General features: G+C 35.2%; 1 protein-coding gene across 9 annotated transcripts in view; it reads left to right on the top strand.

Moving 5' to 3' along the window:
* The window catches only part of LOC134527327 (calcium-transporting ATPase sarcoplasmic/endoplasmic reticulum type), a 337,718-nt gene that overhangs the window by 69,396 nt on the left and 247,796 nt on the right, over positions 1-20,526 (top strand). For all 9 annotated transcript variants that reach the window (XR_010074164.1, XM_063359900.1, XM_063359894.1 and 6 more), the window contains exons 2-4: positions 3,247-3,399; positions 6,498-6,515; positions 18,931-19,013. Coding sequence is in view for 8 of the 9 variants with exons in the window: in XM_063359900.1 (XP_063215970.1) it covers positions 3,282-3,399; positions 6,498-6,515; positions 18,931-19,013 (219 nt within the window). In the remaining variant the exon portion in view is untranslated. The remainder of the gene's footprint in view (positions 1-3,246; positions 3,400-6,497; positions 6,516-18,930; positions 19,014-20,526) is intronic.

A 20,526-nucleotide genomic window follows, 5' to 3' on the forward strand; every position in this document is an offset into this window, starting at 1 on the left:
TCACAAAATATCAGTTACATACATCGATAAAAATAAACTTCTTTTCAACAACCGAAAACTGACATTAAGCAAAAATTGCTGTACATTCAAAGATTAAAAAAAAAATTTAACCTTTAAAAGTCACGCCATCGAGGTAGTAGCCAAAACACGTCATGCCAACTCATGATGCTATACAAAGAGAATCGTTCAGGGGAAAAAAAAGGTCTACTGAAAGTAGTTGTAACATATACAGTTTCACCTTAAAGCAAAATAATATTTCAGTGATTGAGTAACCGTAAAAAATATATATATATTACCACTAAAATTAGTAATTTAAAATGTTAAGAGTAAACAAAATCACAATAAATAAAGTCTTAACTCTGTACTGTGTTCCGGTACAGTAGACATAAACTTATCAGTGTTTTGGTACCTATTTTGAAAAAAATTAAGTTCATTAAGCCTTTTCTTGGGGCTCGAGCTTCAGGACGTGCCTTAAGAGGGCTCTGCTATAAACAATCTGCCACCTTTAACTGTGTGCCTGGTGCGAACTGCACTCTGTGGGAGTACATCAGCCTTATGCGAGGTGTCAGTTCATATAGTTACAAATGCCTATTTTGTAGACTTCAAAGTAGCATCTAACAGTTTCAAGAATCAACGTAGTACCAAAATGTATAATTTGAACTTTTCTGAATCTCATGTAAGAGCTACTTAAATCTTTTTCAATTGGGGAGAAATTTTCCTTTGTCAGAGAGGGTGTGAGAATCTTAATTACTATTTCTCTATGTCCATCCTTCTCTGTATAAGGCACTGAACTGGCATTTGCACTAAGAATGATTTGTTGCTCTGCATCAAAATAAGCTAATGTTAGTACCTCAGATACAAGTTCTTTTATCGGCACAAATGCCTCCCATTGTGGTGGACCCCAAATATAGAGAATTTTTTTCTGTGAAGTAGTGAAAGTAATGGCTCTAATAATGTTGATTTTTCCATGAGAAATCACGAATAAATGTGAATTTCCTGTTTGGTAGTGGTTCGTGAAAATTTTGTATACCTAGCAGCAGATCAACTAAAATCACAAATCCCTTACATTTTCTTCAATAGATGGTGCAAATACTAAATTGTCATCCTTGTGAAATGTGGTGGTGCTTGGTTGGATTATTCCCTAGAATTTGAGCAATTTCATTACAAAAATATTCTGTTTCAGTGTTTCCCTTTAAATGTTACTATCTCACGCCTCAACAAACCTAGCCTAGCTAATGTAGGTGTATTTTGACAGTAGATATTACATAAACTTTAGCTTTGTAATATGCAGATTGGTGCAGAGAAACTTGGATGTTATTAGAAATAGATCACCAGGTTCTTGTACTTTATCCATGAAGGGAATATTAAAATCTTGGTTTAACTAGGCTCTAAGCTGGCAGGTATCTGTAAGAATTTGAAAACTTCTGTCAAAGTTAATCACTTCCTTGTCAACTGCTCATGGATTTGTGACCCAACATTGACCTGAATCATCTGAATAAGGAAAGACTTAAGTTTCATAGAATGTCTGCCTGGTCTTAACTTATACTTTGCCTCATTGTAAACTGTGAGGGGGTTAGGTGCCCTATAGACAACTGCCCAGTGGCCTTGTTTAGAATATGAAACACGTGGCACTGTTGGCTAGACAGCCCACAGAATATACACTACTGCACCAAATGTTCACCTCTAGTCCTGCAAAACCTTCCTGCTGTGTTATTCACTGCCAGAACTGCTTCTTTCAGGGATCATGTATTCTTTGGCTGCCTTTTATGCCAACTACTCTGTGATCTGAGATGAGTTCATGCTTCAATTCACCATAGTTGCAATTCTACTTAACTATGCAGTACGGTAATGAACTTCTCCATTATTTCACTGACCCCATGTACCCTTGGGTTGTATGCTTTTCCCCAGAGAAGTATGCCTATTTTCCCACTGTTAGGTTTAACTGAATACCTATATGCCAACATATACATGGTGAAGCGCTGTTTCCATTGTTTCTAGTGAGCTGGCGAAGAGAACTCAAAGGCTGCAGTTGCTTTGAGGTTACATATCTCCACGTGATATTTTTTTCAGAGGCAAAATATTGCCCGAATGAGTAAATACCAATTAACTGGTTATTTTGCCAGAAAAAAAAAAAGATAAATGATGGATGATGGTTGGATGGATACATCTGTTCTTCCTTTAGTTCATATGTTTATTCTCTCCCGTGTAAGTCATTAAAACTGAAAACATTGTTACATATTTTTCACAAATTATTTTTAATTTTGAAGAATTTGGCATGCTTTTGGCTGTGCTATTATGGTTATAATGCACATATTTAGCTTCGTTTTTTGTACAGGTCTGTAATAAAGTAATTTATAAACTTAATAAAATACCACAGAAATATTGTTTAGAATATCTCTGCTACAAACAACAGCCCATGAATAGGATAAGAAAACACGATAAAGTTGGCTAGTTCACCAGTTCATTGACATAAAATGCAGACAGTTTTAAGCTAAACTTTTTTTGATGTCTAAAATAGAAGCAGAGAAATTTAAAATAATACATGCCCTTAAAACTATTTCTTCCATATAATGCCCTCAGTAAATTTATTGTGATAAATAAAAATATGTTTTGTTCCTGTATCTTTGTAGCAGTCATACATATTTATCTAAATTGTTTTGGAAATGTTGCTGCATCTATGTAAATGATGTCCGGTCAATTCCAAAAATCTGCGAGATACAGGACTGCAGGCGCCGGATTACTGAGAATGCCAAATTATCAGGCATTAACTCCAGTGATTACTAAATGTTAAGTCTTAGAGCAAATACATTTGTAAGGTAGTGTTTAGTAGCAAATATTGTTTAGCAGGAACTTAAGGGTAAATATTCCAACAAAAGTACAGGCCAAAACTGAATTTGGTGTCAATGACTGCCGATAAGCGCGCTGATCACTTCGAGCAATCCCAAACCACACAAAATGCACCCGTCTAATCTCAGGCCACACAGAGTTCTTTTGGCTACCACGTATATGCTTATTATAAAAGTGTTTTTGACCTGTGCTAAAAATGATAAAGGGTTTAGCTAAAGTTTGCTTATTTGGCTCAAGTCTGTACATTCCCGTTGGTGCCAGGCAATCAGAAGTGTACTGTACCCAAATTGTAACACTGCCACAATGCTACTGAAAAGAATATTGTTGTAGACTGTTGGGGACAACAGGCAGTATGTGTGGCATCTGGTCACAGCGAGCGTGTGGTGTGTGATGTTGCAGGCCCTGTTCCGTGAGAGACTCGAGCAGGCGCTACCATGGATGACTCCCACTGCAAGACGGTGGATGAAGTGCTCAACTACTTCAACACGGATCCGGAGCGAGGTCTTAGCACGGACCAGGTCAAGCGCAACCAGGAGAAGTACGGCCTAAATGGTGAGTGCGTTGTGTAACAACATGTACTGTAAATACATTGTTTTTTAGGTTTTAACATTTTGACTTGGGCACTGTGTTGATGTATTTGTAGTTGTTTTCTGTTAAGATGTTTATAAGCGGAAAACTATGTGCATTCATTTTTCTATATTTATGAGTGTTATAAGCATCAAATGACAAACATTATTAACATGGTTATTCTGATTTTTCATCACTAAGCTAAAGGTTGACCCACAATAATGTGTAACAAAAAATTATGTAATAAATGTTTGACATTTCTTCTAATGTGGTGTTTAGACAGTTTCGTGGATACAATATTTGTTCTCACTTGTTTACTAGCATTTTACTATCAATAATTCCTACAATACCTGTCTCAAAAATTTAAAGCTTCCTAAAAACAGTATCTGCTTTTATATAAATACTGTTTCTTGGTACAGGGAGTATTGTAATAAGTTAAATCAGCCTTATTGCAACCATATCATGGCCTAGAAGTGCATGTGTTTTCTCCTGTTGTTGGTTGGATTTTCTTCCAAATAATAATTGTCTTTTAACAAACATTCAGTTATTTCTTCATAAGTTCAAAATCTTACTGTTCATTATTCAGTGTTGGGTTTTCCGAGTTTATTTTCATTGTAAGTCACAATTTTTACTATCAAAACATTACACTATAGCACATATAGCTGTCACTAGATTGTATTACCAAATGACTAACTAAGGTGGGTAGGCTCAGGACATGCACATTTATAGTAATGCTGTAAATTCACAAGTGATAGCTTTCACATGACACATGTGTTCCTTCTTCATCCAAATGCATAGAGATTCCAGACATTTTGTTCTGTGGTGTTTGACAAAGGTATTATGTCATAAGCATAATTTACTAACTTGTAAAGTAGTGGAATAAGTTAGAGAACTTACTTAATCAAACATGGAATTTTGATGGATTTGGCTGTTTATACACAAATATTTAAATAAATTTTAATGTATCAAGAAACCATTATGTCATTTTTTTCTTGTGCATGCATTACTGTTTACAACTATCACTGCTCTTTATTCGCTGAGTAAGTTAGATAGGTCATGCTGCCGTTAAGAGCACCATGTGTTAAAATTTAGGTTTTATGCCATATTTTCAAGAACATTTGAGTTCATTACTAGTACACAGTGTATATTTATGAAAACCTGTAAAATTATTATGTTAGATATTATTCACCTAATGACACAAAAATCAGCAGTCTGGATGTAAATTTAGTGGGAAAGTGTAGACAATATTGAAGCATGAAATTAATTTTGTGTAAGGAAATATTTAGTAAGATTTTATTAAAAAATCAACTTGAGGCCCTGTTGCTACTTAGTCACTGTGACAACCATGCTTCTCTTAAGACAAGATATTTGTGAGAGCTTGTTTGCCTGGTCGGGGATGGACGTGCGGTGTCGCTCTCGGTGTTTTTATCTCACCTGTAATTTTTATTCATAGTGACAGTTTAACACAGACTGTATGGGTAAATTCAGTAAAATATAATTTAGTTCACTTTAATTTTTATACCAAATATATTTTTTTTATCTGTTGAGAAAGTTTATAGCTTTCCAACATTTATGGCACGTGAAAGACTGAAGAAAAGGAGTTAATTTAAAAATAGGCGTGGATGTGCCGTGATAAAGACACAAGTGTTTCAGCCACTGCTCGCAACACACACATCAAGTGTGCTACTATTAGCACGAGGCATGCTATCTCCGCCAGCCGCCCTCCTAGATTCCAGAGTGGAGGGAGAATATATTTATATTCCTTCGTATCTTTGTTGGTGAATTTTCTTTCATGTGTTAAGAAATATCTAAATTCCTTGACAGCATATAAAATAGACCTATATATGTAAATATCCTGGCAAGAACAGTAATAAATCAACATTTTTTAAACATTGCAAAAATAATTTCTGTACACAAACATGAAAAAGAAGAAAAACTGTTATAGTCATCGCAGATATTCCCAGAACAATAACCATCTTTGTAGTAAATATCGCAGAGACTTTTAAAAAAAATGTTTTTGGGTCAAAACAACGCAGATATTTGTCAGATTATTTTTTCTTGTACACTTGCAGTACATATTAACATAACTTGTTGCTTTGCATTAAGTATTCAAACTCCTGAAAATCCAGATAAGACTATTATTATATGGTTGTATTTTCATTTGAAATTTAATTTGAATTATTTTACTCAAATATTATGTATATGTAAATTTCTGTATATATTAGCTTTGTTTCATAACTTTGTGAATAATGTATTGCAAAATATTTGTGGGTTCTTTATTATAATACTAGATTGATCTTTTCAAATCACTTAAAAACAATTAATTATAAACAAAGGAACTGTTTATATATAATTAGTAAAAAATTAATGTGAAAAAAGTAATAAAATTAAGAAAATTGTATTTTTAGTTCCTCTAATTTTCTGGTTGTTTCAAAATGCAATACCTACACAATAATGTCTACCAGTTTTCTTAATTATATTCAGCTTTCCATTGTGTGATAATAAATATTCAATAGTAAAAATAAAATACATGCACTGATAAGGTTGAAAATGCAGATAATGTTGCTGTTTATATGCTCCTAGCAGTCTGCTCCATTGTTTTATCACATTTTATACCAAAAATTTAGTGACTTTTAGGTTAGGCTTATCCCACCCTCATAGGCGACTAAGTTTGCTCCTGCCGTATCACGTGTTTTCTGGTATATTATACACATAGGCTTTACTAAAATACTTTAAAGAATGAATGACAAAATGGTGAAAATGTAGGAATAGTGTTCACAAATGACAAATGTAGACAGATTGCCTGCAGAAATTGTCTAAATTTATAATAGACATTTTATAAAACTATGTACTATGCAGTTAAAAAATAACAAGAAATAAACTTATAGTTCAAAAAACTTTTACAAAAACATGCTTTTATTGTTGAATGAACTAAAAATTTATAATAATTAATTTTAAATTGAAGTTTTTTGTCGAACAAACAAATAATGCACAAAAAAATAATGTGCTTGTCTCACAGTTCTTGTATAAATAATCTTAAGTTTTTAATATCTAATTCTAAAAGTGTTCTCTCTTTGTTTCAGAATTACCCGCAGAGGAAGGTGAGTTTGCATTCATGTTTTACATCTAAACACTAACTCTACAGTGAGTTGTACTTGTATCTGTTTGTGTACAAATACAGTTAAGTTGCACTTGCCTTTTTCACTGCTCCGCAGTGAGACCCTGCACTGGTCGGTTTCACTCCAACTTCACTACTCACCATTAGTGAAGCAGAGCCAGTGTGTTTTATTCAAAGCTAAATAAAACATTCATTTTGTATGATAATGTTAAGTAATTGAAAATCCCTGTGAAGTTATCTTTAATTTTCAAAAACCTGATGTAAAATTTTCCTTTTGTACATGCTTTACTTATAGTATGTTCCAGCAAATAGTAAATCTATTTCATGCTTAGCTAATACTTTCTCAAACTATCAGATTTCACATTGAAACCTTTCAAATTAGACTTGAACAATAAATCTTCATGGCTAGTACTGTGTTTGAAAATGTTATTGAATTTTCATTTAATGTAATGCTTTAATATTCTTATATGTTTTATGTTGTTAACCAATGAGAACCTCCTCACTACAGACAGACTGCAGTAGCTGTGCATTTATTAAAACTCAAACTCTCAGTGAAGTTGTGTTTCCCCAAAGAATGTAAATTAAAAAGCTAAGTTTTATGTTAAATTTAGATTTTCCATATAAATATTTTATTGTTAAGATTATACTGAAAATAATATTCTGTAAATATATTGCTGTGATTGTTTGAATTAAATTAATATATATTACAGGCAAACACTGTTATAACATTTTTCAAGGGGGCATAAGGAAAAAAAAAACATTATAAGCAGGAAAATACAATTTAGCACAAATTAAAAAAAAATTCCATTGTGCAATACAGTAGAATCTCGATTATCCGTAACCCAATTAATTGGGCATTCGGTTAACTGGGTCCTCAATTATAAATTAAACTTTGGGCGGGGAGGATTTGTGTTGGCATGCCTGTGAAGTGTAATTCATTAGGGAAAGGGTCAAGTAAGAATTAAAACTAAAAACTATGTATTAAAAGTAGAAACAAACTGACAAAGAAACTGATTAGATTTGCCCAAGAGACATTCCAGTCTTGTATTAAACCATTTAAAGTAAACATGGATTGAATCAAACTTGTGTTTGACCAAAATTATCCAACAGAAAATTTGATACTACGCTTGAGAGTGTCTGCAGCTGCCTCCTGGTTGATGATATCGTTCATGCATGGATGTCTGAGGGTCTGAATTACACAATCCAATTTACGAACTGGCTTTTGCATCGGAATTTAAATAGCATATTATATTAGGTACACCACTGCAGGGACAAGCACCATAGATGTAGTTTACAATGCTATTACACATTTAAGTGAAATTTTAATGTACAATTTTTCTGAATCAACTAGTGTAGCAACAGGTATTTCAATATTACCAATAGAACAAATACACACACAGGGAAAGGGAAAAAGCTATATCAGTTTAAAAAAAATTTACACACCCAGGTAAAGAAAACCGTATAGGAAAGAAATTAAAGTAGGTTGAGAAAAATCGGTGAGTTTTTTCCTCTATTAGAATCAGTCCCAACAGTAAAGAAGTTCATAGGCGTGCCCAAACATTTCTATTAGGGGGGGCCCTGCTAAATTTTTAAATCAGAAGCTGAATTTAGAATGTTAAATAGCCTAAATAAATTCACTCATTGCCGTGTTTATATTTTTGTGCAGTATCAACGAGATATGTTTACTAGTTAATATTTATATCCGTATAATTTTAACAATCTTGAAAATATGTTTTTTTTTCCCAGAGACAATGTTTAAAGGGTACTTACACATTTTTCCCCCTCAAATTTTCCAATAGCTTGGTCTAGATCTACCTTGAAATGAACTTCTTTTTAGTGAATGCAAACACAGCAATTCAGACAACAGACTTTAACAAACCTCCTAAAATATTTATTTTTCTTGGCCATTTTAAGGGACCTCGTGTTTTTAATAAACTAAGGCGGCTGTATTTCCAGAACGATAAAATGTTTAAAAATATAGTTAATTTGCATGCTGCAACACTGAAAAACAGTTTGAGTGTTACAGTGCCAGGAATATACGAATATTAACGAAAGCATTAGAGAAAATGCCGATCTGAGTGATTACATTAGGGGGGGGCCATGGCCCACCTGGCCCCCACTGTAGGCACGCCTATGAAGAAGTTATGTAATACTTTGCAAGAAGACAGCAATTTAAATTGCAGAGAAATATCTGAGAAATTGCTAGATTTCACTGTAAAAAAAGTCAAAATGGAGACAATTGTGTTGATTGAAAAGCTGGGATTAGTTGTTTTGTGAGGGTGTGATCTCGAACAAATATAAATACGTGAATTTCGTAAGACTGGCGGAATCGTAGTTAACGTTGACAAAATCATGTATACTTCACACAGCATAACTTCTTGTCAGCACTCTATGTTATTTATTATTATTTTGAGAAAGTGTATTAAATTATAAATCATAAAAATTTTAATTTTTATGATTGGTACATATAAATAGTGAGCAACCTGCCACTAGCACTATTATTTCATCAAAGTTTTCAATTTACTTTATTATAGGATAGTCTTCACTTCCATATTTTGATTGTTGAATATTCCTATTTGATATATATCTGCATTAAACATTCTTCGATAAATTTCACCTTTATAAAGCTATCCAGATAGCAATATTGTCTTTCAGTCTTTTTCTTAGCTCTGTTAGTCTTTGGTGGGCTGCCTAAATTTAAATATAATTTTTTCACTTTAATGAGAATTAGAGTTCTAACGAGTCATTGGGCAAGACATCTCCCGTGTGTGGGGCAGTCCAGATTCCTACGGGACTCTGCACTAGAATTTGGAGATTTGGCTACAGCCACAACATTAGCTATCTTTGCTATACACCTATCCCTCACTTAGAACGACTAATTCATTCCTAAAAATGCTCGTGTTATTCGAAATCGAGTATTCTGAAGCATGAGTTTCCATAAATAGCAACTGTAATTTATTTAATATGTTCCAAAATTGTGTAGGAAAATATACTTTACATAATATAAATGTATTGAATACCACTCAACTATAAATATGTCACACCATTTATCTTTATATGCCTCCCATCGCACTGTGTATGACAAATACGTCACCGCATAACGGGAAATACGTGGTTATGTACTGTATCATCAGTCATCTGGCTGATTTGCCCGTCCGGGTGTGAACCTTCAACTCGCGTCACGTACCTTTCCGCAAACTTTCCAAACCATCCTTTACTGGCAGTGAAACCAATATTACTGTCCAGATATTTACATTTTAATTTTTCAAAAATTAAAGTGCTTATTCGTGTATCATCGCTTGGTTCACACCAATCCTGTCACGCCCGTCATTTTTATTTCATTGCACCATTCATATAACAACCTTTTCCATGAGAATCATCTGTTCATTTCTTTTTCGATATATAATGACAAATGTTTTTGCGTTAGTACAACCAACAGCATCAGACTTATATAAACATTTGATAGAGTCCTTGTTTCATACATTTGTGCGCACAGTTGACTTGCTTAAAACTAAAGTGCAACCAACCTAGTTTTGTCACAAATACTTGAACCCGAATGCATTATGCTCTCACTTGGAAGCTATGATTCCACTATGATTCCAACTGCAGGTGCTTGCGCATGTACAGTTACCGGAAAACGAATGGAAAGATGTTGCTCTGTGTTTGTGCGAGTTCCCTGCTACTCGCTAGTCTCAGTTCATCACAGCCCGGTGTGTGGCCGTTCAACAACAATACAACCCAGTGGCATATGCTCGGACGTAAAAACATTTGGTCCTTTACACTCCATAGCCGCAAATTAACTTGCCATAGCTGATGTTTGAACAACAGCTGTTAGCGTAGTCAGGCCTGCGCATGCATCTCTTCCCCCCTTGTATGGCTATCTATATGCCACATTATATCTGTGTTTACCGAGTTGAAACAGACTTTGTGGCATCATGCCAGACTTTTTTCTTTCTTTCCTGTGTCGATTTCGTGCTAACTGAAATTTACAGATGCTATTCAAGACTGGGGCAGTAAAACTTACATCGTGCTAAATGAATTCGCTCAGTCTGAAGACGTGCTAAGTGAGGGATTGGTGTATAACTTTAATGCATGTACAAAAGTGCATGCACCTTTTTTTTTTTTTTTTTTTTTTTTTACCAGGATCCTACTTTAATATTATCTGGTCTTCTTTGTTTTCTTAATGATTTGATTCTGACCTACCCATGTAATTTGGTAAGTGGAGACAATATCATTCTAATCACTCTTAAATGCTTATGTTTCCTCACTTTTGTTCTGGTATCATTTCTGGCAACCCAACGTAAAGCTGGACTTAATACACAAGTATAAACAAGGTTTAGGAGTGAGTAGTTGAAAAGGTCAGGAGATGGCTGAGGAAAACTGTTTACACTACTTTTTGAGAGGTAACTAAATGGTTCGAGCCCAACATCAGAGAGACTTGACAGAAGTATTGGGAGAAGGGGAAAAGGAATAGCTAGCAACTTGGAGAGGTGACATGAGGAGGAGGTAAATGTAGGCCAAGACACTGCAGAAACACAACAAACATTTGAGGCAGTTGCACCGATAGTCATGAATCTTATATCGAGATTAGAACAGATGTTTCAGTTCTTACAAGAGAAGGAACGTGAATTAGAGGAATGGCATAATGGGGAGAAATGAAAAGAGGTGGAGAGACATAACAAGGAGAATAAGGAATAATAGGAGAAACATGAGTGAAGGGGATGGGAGAGCGAAAAAAGGTTATAAAAATAGCACAAGTATTAAACACAACATTGACCAAGAATTCGACATGAAAATGTGAGTGTCTGTAGTTAGCTGAAAGTAATACTGACAATACACAGACCGCAAGGATTATCGCACTGTGATGACTGACCCAGTTCTTGTGCTTCACCACCCAGCAAAGCAGCGGCTGATAACATTCAGATGTGTGCAGGGAAAACTACTTAGAATCCAAAAATATTCTTACATTTTGAGGAGTACTGCAAGGTGTTCGTACTGACGGAGGTAGAAAAGTGAAAATGTGTTAGTAATAGTTCAGAAAACATAGCTTATTTTTGTGCGAATTGTTGCAGGACAAGGTATGTAAATACAGGTCATTACAAAAATTCTTTTTATAACAGTTTTGGAGTACTTGTATCCAAAGCAACTTAAGAATATAGTTGCATTCTAAAAAATATGACCTTAAGAAAGGTAAAAAATGGGAGGCTCATATAAGTGACATGTATGAACGAACATGGTATACAGACTGTAAAATGGAGGACGAGGAGTTTATTCTGGTGATATTGTCACAGCTACTGATTTAAATTTAAACTGCAACTGATAGGCAGGCAATACAAGTATAGCATCGTCGACTTCAATTGCTTACATACTATAGACCAGGGGTCACCAATTATTTTCGCTCGGGGTCCTTTTTAAAAAATGAAATGACCATCGTGGTCCGCACAACGTTTTATAGAAAAAAATATTTATTAAAGAAATGTAATTATGGAAATAACAAAAGTATTTTTTTTTACATATCAATGAGAAAAATGACATTTTTTGTTGCGGACTATCTGTCTGAGGTTTGGAGTAAAATTGGTTCAAGCTATTGACATTAAATCCTGAAGATGTTCATCAGTAAGTCAAATTCACTATTTATTCTTAATGAAGTACATCTTCGAAAATGCTTCTTCACAAATATATGTTGACCCAAACAAAGTAAGAAGTTTCAAAGTTAATATTTGTAATTCTGGATATTTATTACCACACACAAATTTTTTCCAGAACTCTTCATTGGAAACTTACGCATGATTGTGTTTTATAACTGTGTTTTTTTGGAAATCGATCATTTCCATCTGCAGAGTAGCTTTATCACTCTCGAAAACAATTGCAGCTTCGTTGCTCCATTCACCATCAGGATGCAGAGAGTAAATGCTGCTGAGGATTTCTACAACATTCTCAATTTTCTTAAAATCTGTGAACCTGTTTTTCAATTACGATTTAAGACCCGTAATGAACATCTTGTATTGGTCGACATCAATCTCGTTGTCACTGCTGATTATTTTATTTCAATTGGGGAAGTGTAAGCATTCATTAACAAGATCATTAATAAAGAGATCGAGTTTTCGCGAAAATCTTTTTACTTCGGACATGAGATCCCATACAAGCTTTCCCTTGCCTTGAAGTTCAAGGTTCAGGTCATTGATATGTTTTAAAATATCCGTCAAGAAAGCAATGGCAACTGCATTTTCTTTTTCGTATAGAAAACTTAAGTAGGTGTTTGCTTAAGTCTGATCACTGTTGAAAAGATATGTCTTCAAGTGTTCTAAAATGCTGAAGAATCTTTCTAAAACGCAGACTTTGATTAACCATCTCACATTATTATGCAACAGTAGATCATCATATTGTGCATCAACTTGTTCAAGAAATGATTTCAATTCACGATGTTGCAGTGATGATTTTGCATGAAGAAAATTTACTATTTTCATCACTTCTTGCATAATATGCTCAAAATTATGATTGAGTTTGCAGCAAAGCACAGTTTGTTGAATAATACAGTGGGAGGAAATGAAATTTTCATTACATCTTGCAATGCTACTCAACAGGTGAACTAGTCCTTTTTAACTCCCAACCATTGCTGGCACACCATCAGTAGTTACCGATGAAAGCTTTAAGTCTAACTCATCTTAATCAAAATAATCCATCACTGCTTTCATCATGTCTTCTCCTCGGGTTCTTCCTAATAGTGGCAAAAGAGCCAAAATCTCCTCAACAAAAGTTTCTCTCGTTTGGTCCAGGTAGCGTACAAAAATAATTAACTGTGCCATATCTTTGACATCGCATGATTCATCCATAGCCAAGGCGTAATAGTTTGCATTATTTAACTGCCACTTCACATCACAATGATTTTCTTCTGCCAAAACATGTGTATTTCTGGTGCTAGTAGAAGCAGATAACAGAATCCGTTGTATCGTCTCAACAACATCCTTTTTGTTCTCAAATAAAGCATTACCTGCCTCAAGAAAGCATTCTTTAACTACGTCAGCATCAGTAAATGGTTTCATATGCTTAGCAACAGTCCAAGAAATACGTAACAAAACCTCACTGCATTTTACCTGCTCAGTCATTGAGCGACTTATGATCTGGGTTGAAGATGAGTAACTTGATAGTAAACTTGCAACTTTAGACTTACGCAGATCACTACCAAGTGGAAAGTTTTCAGCAAATGATTTGTGTTTGGTATCATAATGTTGTTTTATATTTAGGCTTTTAATTTATGCCACTGTTTGGTTACAAATCAAGCACATTGGTACTGCTCCAGCACGATTTGGCAATGTAAACAATGAAAATCGGTCCATTCTGGCAAAAACTTTCTATTTTCATCTTCAACTTTTCTTTTTTTCAGTTCCATAGTAATAAAACTCGCTTATGTAAACAGGTAGGTACATAAACTCGTAAAGTAAACAAGCAAACGTAATATTTCAAGCACGTGGATTGTCGCGACGTCCGTCACTCAAAATTAAAACAAACCACTGCCCCCCTCCCCCGGTGGCCGGCAGCGCGATCGCGTGAATACAGTCGCCCTCGCAACGCCCCTCACGCTTCCCCACTGCGACGATCAAGGCTTTCGCAATCTGTGAACTCTTTCTAGCTTGTTAGCTCGTTACGTCGCCCGGCCGTTTTCGAATTGACGTCAACAAAGATAATGCGGGCGATACAGTTTTATTAAATTACGTACTCTTTAGTGCAAGTTGCTGTGTTCTCGCGGTCCACACAAAATGGGTCGGCGGTGCGGATGCGGACCGCGGTCCGCCATTTGGCGACCCCTGCTATAGACTATAGAAGTTAGATAGACAGAACACCCCCAGGAAAGTAAATGTGTGTAGGAACACAAACGCACCTGCACCATTACACCAGACGTGGAAACACAGGAGGAACGACACTGTGTGAGAATAATGAGCACCACAAGCCCATACTTTAAGGTTAAGCTATAAAATAGGGGTTTGTAAGGTAGGCACTGTTTTGAAAATAATCAAACACCATAGACAGAATTATAGTTAAAACTTAGAAATAAGGGGTAGACAATTAGTCACCATTAGTGGTGCACCGATATGACTTTACCGATTACCGATTCGATTACCGATTATGAGAGCAATAATCGGCAGATACCGATTCAGTTACCGATTATATAAACAAATTTTTTTAAGTGTAATAATGCACACAAAAATTTTTATTCCCATGTGAATTTAATAACAAGATTAGGTAAAATAGAGAATACAGTTATAACAACAGTATAAAAATATATAAAATACACTATTAAGTCATTGCAAAGTGTAAATTAAATTAACTTCTATTTATATTTGTTATTGTAAACAACTTGAACTACAGTCTAATAATTGTTATTTACAGTGGGTAAGTTTTTGTTGCGGAAAACTAGCATTATTATCGACTATCACATAAGGTTGCATCGAGAAATTACCGGTTAACAATGTAAACATGTTGCTATATTTTGTTCACTTGAGTTTATAGAAAAATGTTTCCACACTTCACTTTTTTTCTCCCTAGTCACCATCTCACTATAATTATATAAACATGACTCAAAACCAATTCTAGCACATGTGATTTTATTAATTTTGACTGAATATATAAAATTATAAATACTTTTTCACTTTTCACGTTACATACAAATAACACAACGGACAATGTTACCAAAGACGCCCATAACGAGTTTGTAAAACGCAGTGATAAACTCTGAAAGGTATCGGGACCACGATTTTGAACGCTACTACGACTCGAAAAGATCGATTCTCATAGAATCTACTGCAACTGCTTGTGGTATTTTGATTGCGTGCCATTTATTTTACGTCTCTGGCTATAGGTAATGTACAAGGCCACTAAACAAAAGACAGAACAAAAGACGAAACGTAAATAAACGTGTAGGAAAAATGTATTTTTTGTTAGGGGCAATGAAATTTATTAAACTTAACGAAATATCTGTAATCTTGATATGACGGAGTTAGATGAATTTTGTAATATATACAAATATTACCGTATTTCGTCCTAAAATGTGTAACAAGTAACAACATATTACACGGTAAAAACCTACTTAATTACGCCGGGACGTAGATAATCGGCAAAGTAATCGTTAAGATAATCGCCGATTACGATTAATCGGTAAGTACCCATAATCGCCGATTACGATTCATCGGTATCCGCATCGGTGCACCACTAGTCACCATTACAACAAACTGCGGAAATACAGAATGGGGCAGGCTGGATTCAGCATAGTCAAGAAACCACTGTACAAGCTGCAACTCAGTTGTTGCAAGCACCATGTTCAACAGGGCAATGAGCAGCATGCAAACAGTTTTACCCATCACAGTGTGCAGCAATGAAAAGCAGCACGTTTTAAAGTATAATGTCGAGAATATGCGAGTGTGGAATACTATTTTGAATACTAGATTTTAAAATCCACAGGAAAATGTGTCACAAGGAGAAAACCTCTCTGTAGGTATAACAATGTATAACAATACTATGATTATGACTTTGCCACCATCAACTATGACTAATCCACAACAGAACTTTGAAAACTAGGAAGGATTGGGGAAATGAAGCTCCTGACGTCAATCCAATATGGTAATGAAGCGGTTAATTCTTTAGGTTACCCAAGTGCAGTTACTATATTAATGGTAAAGAAAACAGTAAAAATATATGTACAATAGTTCTGTAGGAAAATGAGCGAGAATTTTTTATGGACGAGCAGTATGACACTCCCATCAACGCAAAAGATTCATGTTCAGAAATCTTGTTATTAGTAAACAGTATAAAATTACCAATATCATTAGACAGTGAAGCTGAAATTTAGTTTTTCAGTACAGTTGTGTTGCAATGATTGAGAGTACAGGAGTTAAATTACGTTTGTTCCCTGAGAGTAACATCATGTGCTAGTCTTATAATTAATAATCAGACATAATTGGAAATAAAATGGACAAGGAATTACCAAGCAAGTCTCAGTACTTATTGGAAAAGGCTTAGCAAAATGAATTATATTAGGCACTGATTTTATCACAAAATTTAATGTCATTATGGATTTTGGACGATGAATGGTTATGTTGATAGACGTCAAGACTTACCAACCACTGCTGAAAAATGTTAAGTTTCTGACAGATGTGTTTCACTTATTAGAAAGGAAACAGCGACAGTTCAGATGTGTAGTAGCTCAGTAGATGGGTTGATAGCTACTGCAGTCTTCTTGCTTAAGGTTGTTCAAGAGGTGACTGCAGTTAGTAGTTCTGAATTGAACTGGCAGTGGTTTGATGTGTTATTTCTTCATAAAGAAACATTCTCTGACAAACCAGGATGGAATAACTAGTATCAAGCTAACATCAGAGTGTAGCCCAGAGAAACATTTCATTGGAAATCATATACCATTTCGGCTAAATATTTGAAAGAAGCGGAGGAATTCCTTCAACCTCAGGCTTGACTGGAACATAGTTAAGCGAGCACCCAGTCTAAGTGCTAATCCTATTTTGTATGTAAGAAAAAAGGATGGGTCTGTTCGTTAATGTTTATACGTGTGTGACATTAACAAAATAACGATACAAGATCGAAAGTCAGTGCATGACTATCAATATCTTAGGCTTATATCAAGGTTTCAAATTCCTTGATATGTTAGATTTGTCAGCCAGGTACATGCAAATACCTCTAAAAGAAAGTTTGAGAGCTGTTTGTATTAGGTATGTGATGCGATAGCAGAATTTACAAGGTGTTCAGGTGCGACCTTGGGACCTAAGTGCATCGACATCAGGCTCATACATACAGTATTATCAATTTGAGAAATGCCAGCATGATGTTAAAACTTAAGAAATCAGTGTTTTGTAGTCGAGAACTACCGTTTTTAGGCCATATTTTAACCCTACAAATTTTCCAGTTCTTTAAATTATTTAACATTAAAGAACTTTTCTAGTGATACGGTTTAACCAAAATTACAGTGACCAAATAGCCAAGATAGCTATCTCGTTTTTCGAGCTGCTTAAAAACATTGTTTGGAAGTGGGATGATAATGGACAAATTATCTGAAAGCAGTTTTTCTAAAAGAATGTGTTCACTATCATCCTGTACAAGGTCAAGAATTTATATCACATACACTTTATATCACATATGCTTTGGGAGCAAAATTAGCACAGTTGGGCGACAATGGATTTGAGAAAACAATAGTGATGGCAAGTAGGATGTTGTATAGCGCCGAAAGGAATTATACGGTCACGGAAAGAGAAACTTTGGCAATAGTTTGGTTTTCACAGAAATTCTAATACCTACTGTTGGGTGAACACGTCAAATTATTGGCCAACCGCTAGGCTGACTTGCCTAAAAGCAGGAAAAAATTTTGTTGGTAGATTAACCCGATTGTGTTTACTTGTTCGAGAGTTTGACATTGAAATATCTGCATAAGAGGAACAGAAAATGTAGCTGATTAAGATAATCATGTACCTGACTTATTGTTGGATTTATTACCATATGAGTCCTTTGCTAGGGAATTTTTAGTAGCAAGCGCCTCAACAGACAAACTGTAAAATAACACAGTACTCAAGAAAATTTTCAAGGAAATTTGAAATTGCAAATTGAAGTTGAATTCTGTCAGAAGTTAGTGAATAAATTGAGAAATACTTTCCTAACTCATAATACATAGAAAGTACTGTATTTATGGAAATGGCATAGTGTTTTCGCAGGGTAAAATGGAATCAAATTTTGACATGTGAAAACTTGTCATACCAAAACAGGTAATAAACCAATTAGCTTGGCAAACTTGAATAAGCCTGGGTCATATAGGTACGAAGAACTCATCAGAAGCTTTGAGCAGACAAGTGTACTTGTTAACTTCGTCGTGTGATTGGTGCCGAAGTTCCAAGCATGCGCACAAAACTTAGTATGGGAATTACAATCCATCATTCCCAAGGGAAGGTTACAATTTGTTTCGGTAGACTTGTTTGGACCACTTCTGGTTTAAAATTTGTATTTGTAATGATGAATATATATGACAGACTGTAGCATCAGGTAGTAATATATTGATAGTAACTGAAGTCAGTTTGGGTGTGTAAGTGGTTGTAATTTACAAGAGGAGATAGCATAAGGGATTGTTTTTGAAGTGACTTAAGACAGTATGGGGGTGCAAGTGATGGTAACTAGTGTGTAAATGGTGGTAAGTAATGACAGTATTTAGCATCAAGGTTGAGTGACAGTGAGGGGCTGTAAGTGTTGGTAACTGGTGCTACAATTAGAGGTATGATAAGTAATGACGGGAGGTAGTGTAAGGGGGTGAGGTGGTAGAGACTGAAGGAAGTTTCGGGGTGTAAGTGGTGGTAACTGGTGTCAGTATTTGGAGTATGGTGGGTAATATTTTGTCTGTGTTCTTGTTGCAGGCAAGTCCATATGGCAGCTTGTGCTGGAGCAGTTCGATGATCTTCTTGTGAAGATCCTATTGCTGGCCGCCATCATATCTTTTGTGAGTGCACTCATAACACACACACTCACACACTTGTACACTTCAGCATGGTACCTATACTGTTGGCATTTTTACTGTTTTTTTTATTTGTATGATTCCAAAATAAATTAGAGTTTTTATGAAAGTTAGCAACTAGGTTGGTCGCAGCAGGGCGCCTGTCTGTGGTAAGGGCGTGACATAGGTAGCGTCCGACCTTGTATTGCTACTTTAAGCTACCCCCTTCCCCTCCTTCTGGACTTTTTTATTGAGCCCGGAGAATTGTCTGCAACTTTCGAGGTTTTGGAATGTTCTCAGAGCCACAATTGGGTGAAGTGGCTTAACTAGGATGCCATTTTCTTGGAGGTTTGAGTAATGCGTCGGGGATTCTGATGACGCGTGACATTTTGAGAACTACAAGATCTTTCAAAGGCATGACTTAGCAGATAAATGAACGGAGACCGACGTGCAAGGGCACTGAAATGAAGAGGGTGAGTGATCTCTTGTTGACTGATAACCGCATGACGAGGGGGCTTCAGGTGGGAAGGTTGGTGCATAAGAGACTATGGTGGCGCGAACAAGTGAAAATTGTGAAGCAGTGTGTTGGGACTAAGTGCATTTGTGAGAGACAAATATTTGAGAGAGCTAGTGTAGAGCTGAGCTCTGGTGGGGATAGGTAATAGTGGTCTTCTTAAAGTTAGATTATTTTGTGTACAGAAAATTGATTTTTTTTTTATTTATTTAATGTTGTAAATATTAATTATTACTTAAAACTTAAGTTAATTCATTGGGCTATCCTTTCAAATCTGTTTTCCAACTTGTAAAAGTATCAATGTTTTTTTTTTTTTTTTTTTAATTATTAATTTGAGTGATTAAGTTTCAGGTAGATAATCTTTTTGTAATTTCAAAAGTATTTGTAGTATTAAGGATAGCCATAATTAATAGGTTTAGGATAAATAATATTTAATTTGCAAACAAAATAAACAAAAACTATTAAAAAAATAATTTAGCAATTCAAAGTAAAGTTAGAGTTAGAAACTGCAGTTAGTTTTGAGTAAAAGCTTAGGTTAGGTCATAGGTAAAATTTGAGTGTAGTTAATAGGACAGTAAAGACAGACTGGTAGTGTATGTGGACTAGGAAGTTGGTGACAACGAACTTTAGACTGCAATGGTTTTCTTGGCTGAAATGAAGAATAAAGTGGAGAGTGATCAAGAGGAAATGAATGCAATTAGAGGACTGAGGAGTTGCCAGGAAGAAATGAAGAGTGGCTAGGAGGAAATTAAGAATTGCTAGGGAAAAGTGGAGACTAGCCAGGAAGAGTTAAAAATGAAACCGTAACAGTTAAGAGGAGACGAAGAGGGAAATTTAGAGTGAAATGAGGAACAGCCTATTAGAGGTGAAGAATGCCATGAAGACTGAAATTGACAACATGAAGAGGGCAGAAGAAGAAATGCCAAGTGAACTAGTAGCTACTCAAGATTAAATGAAGTAGATAGATGAAACAATTTTTTTTCAGTTTGAAGGTAAAGTACAGTG

The sequence above is a fragment of the Bacillus rossius genome, chromosome 1 (assembly GCF_032445375.1).
Source record: "Bacillus rossius redtenbacheri isolate Brsri chromosome 1, Brsri_v3, whole genome shotgun sequence".
In the NCBI taxonomy this organism is placed as follows: domain Eukaryota; kingdom Metazoa; phylum Arthropoda; class Insecta; order Phasmatodea; family Bacillidae; genus Bacillus; species Bacillus rossius.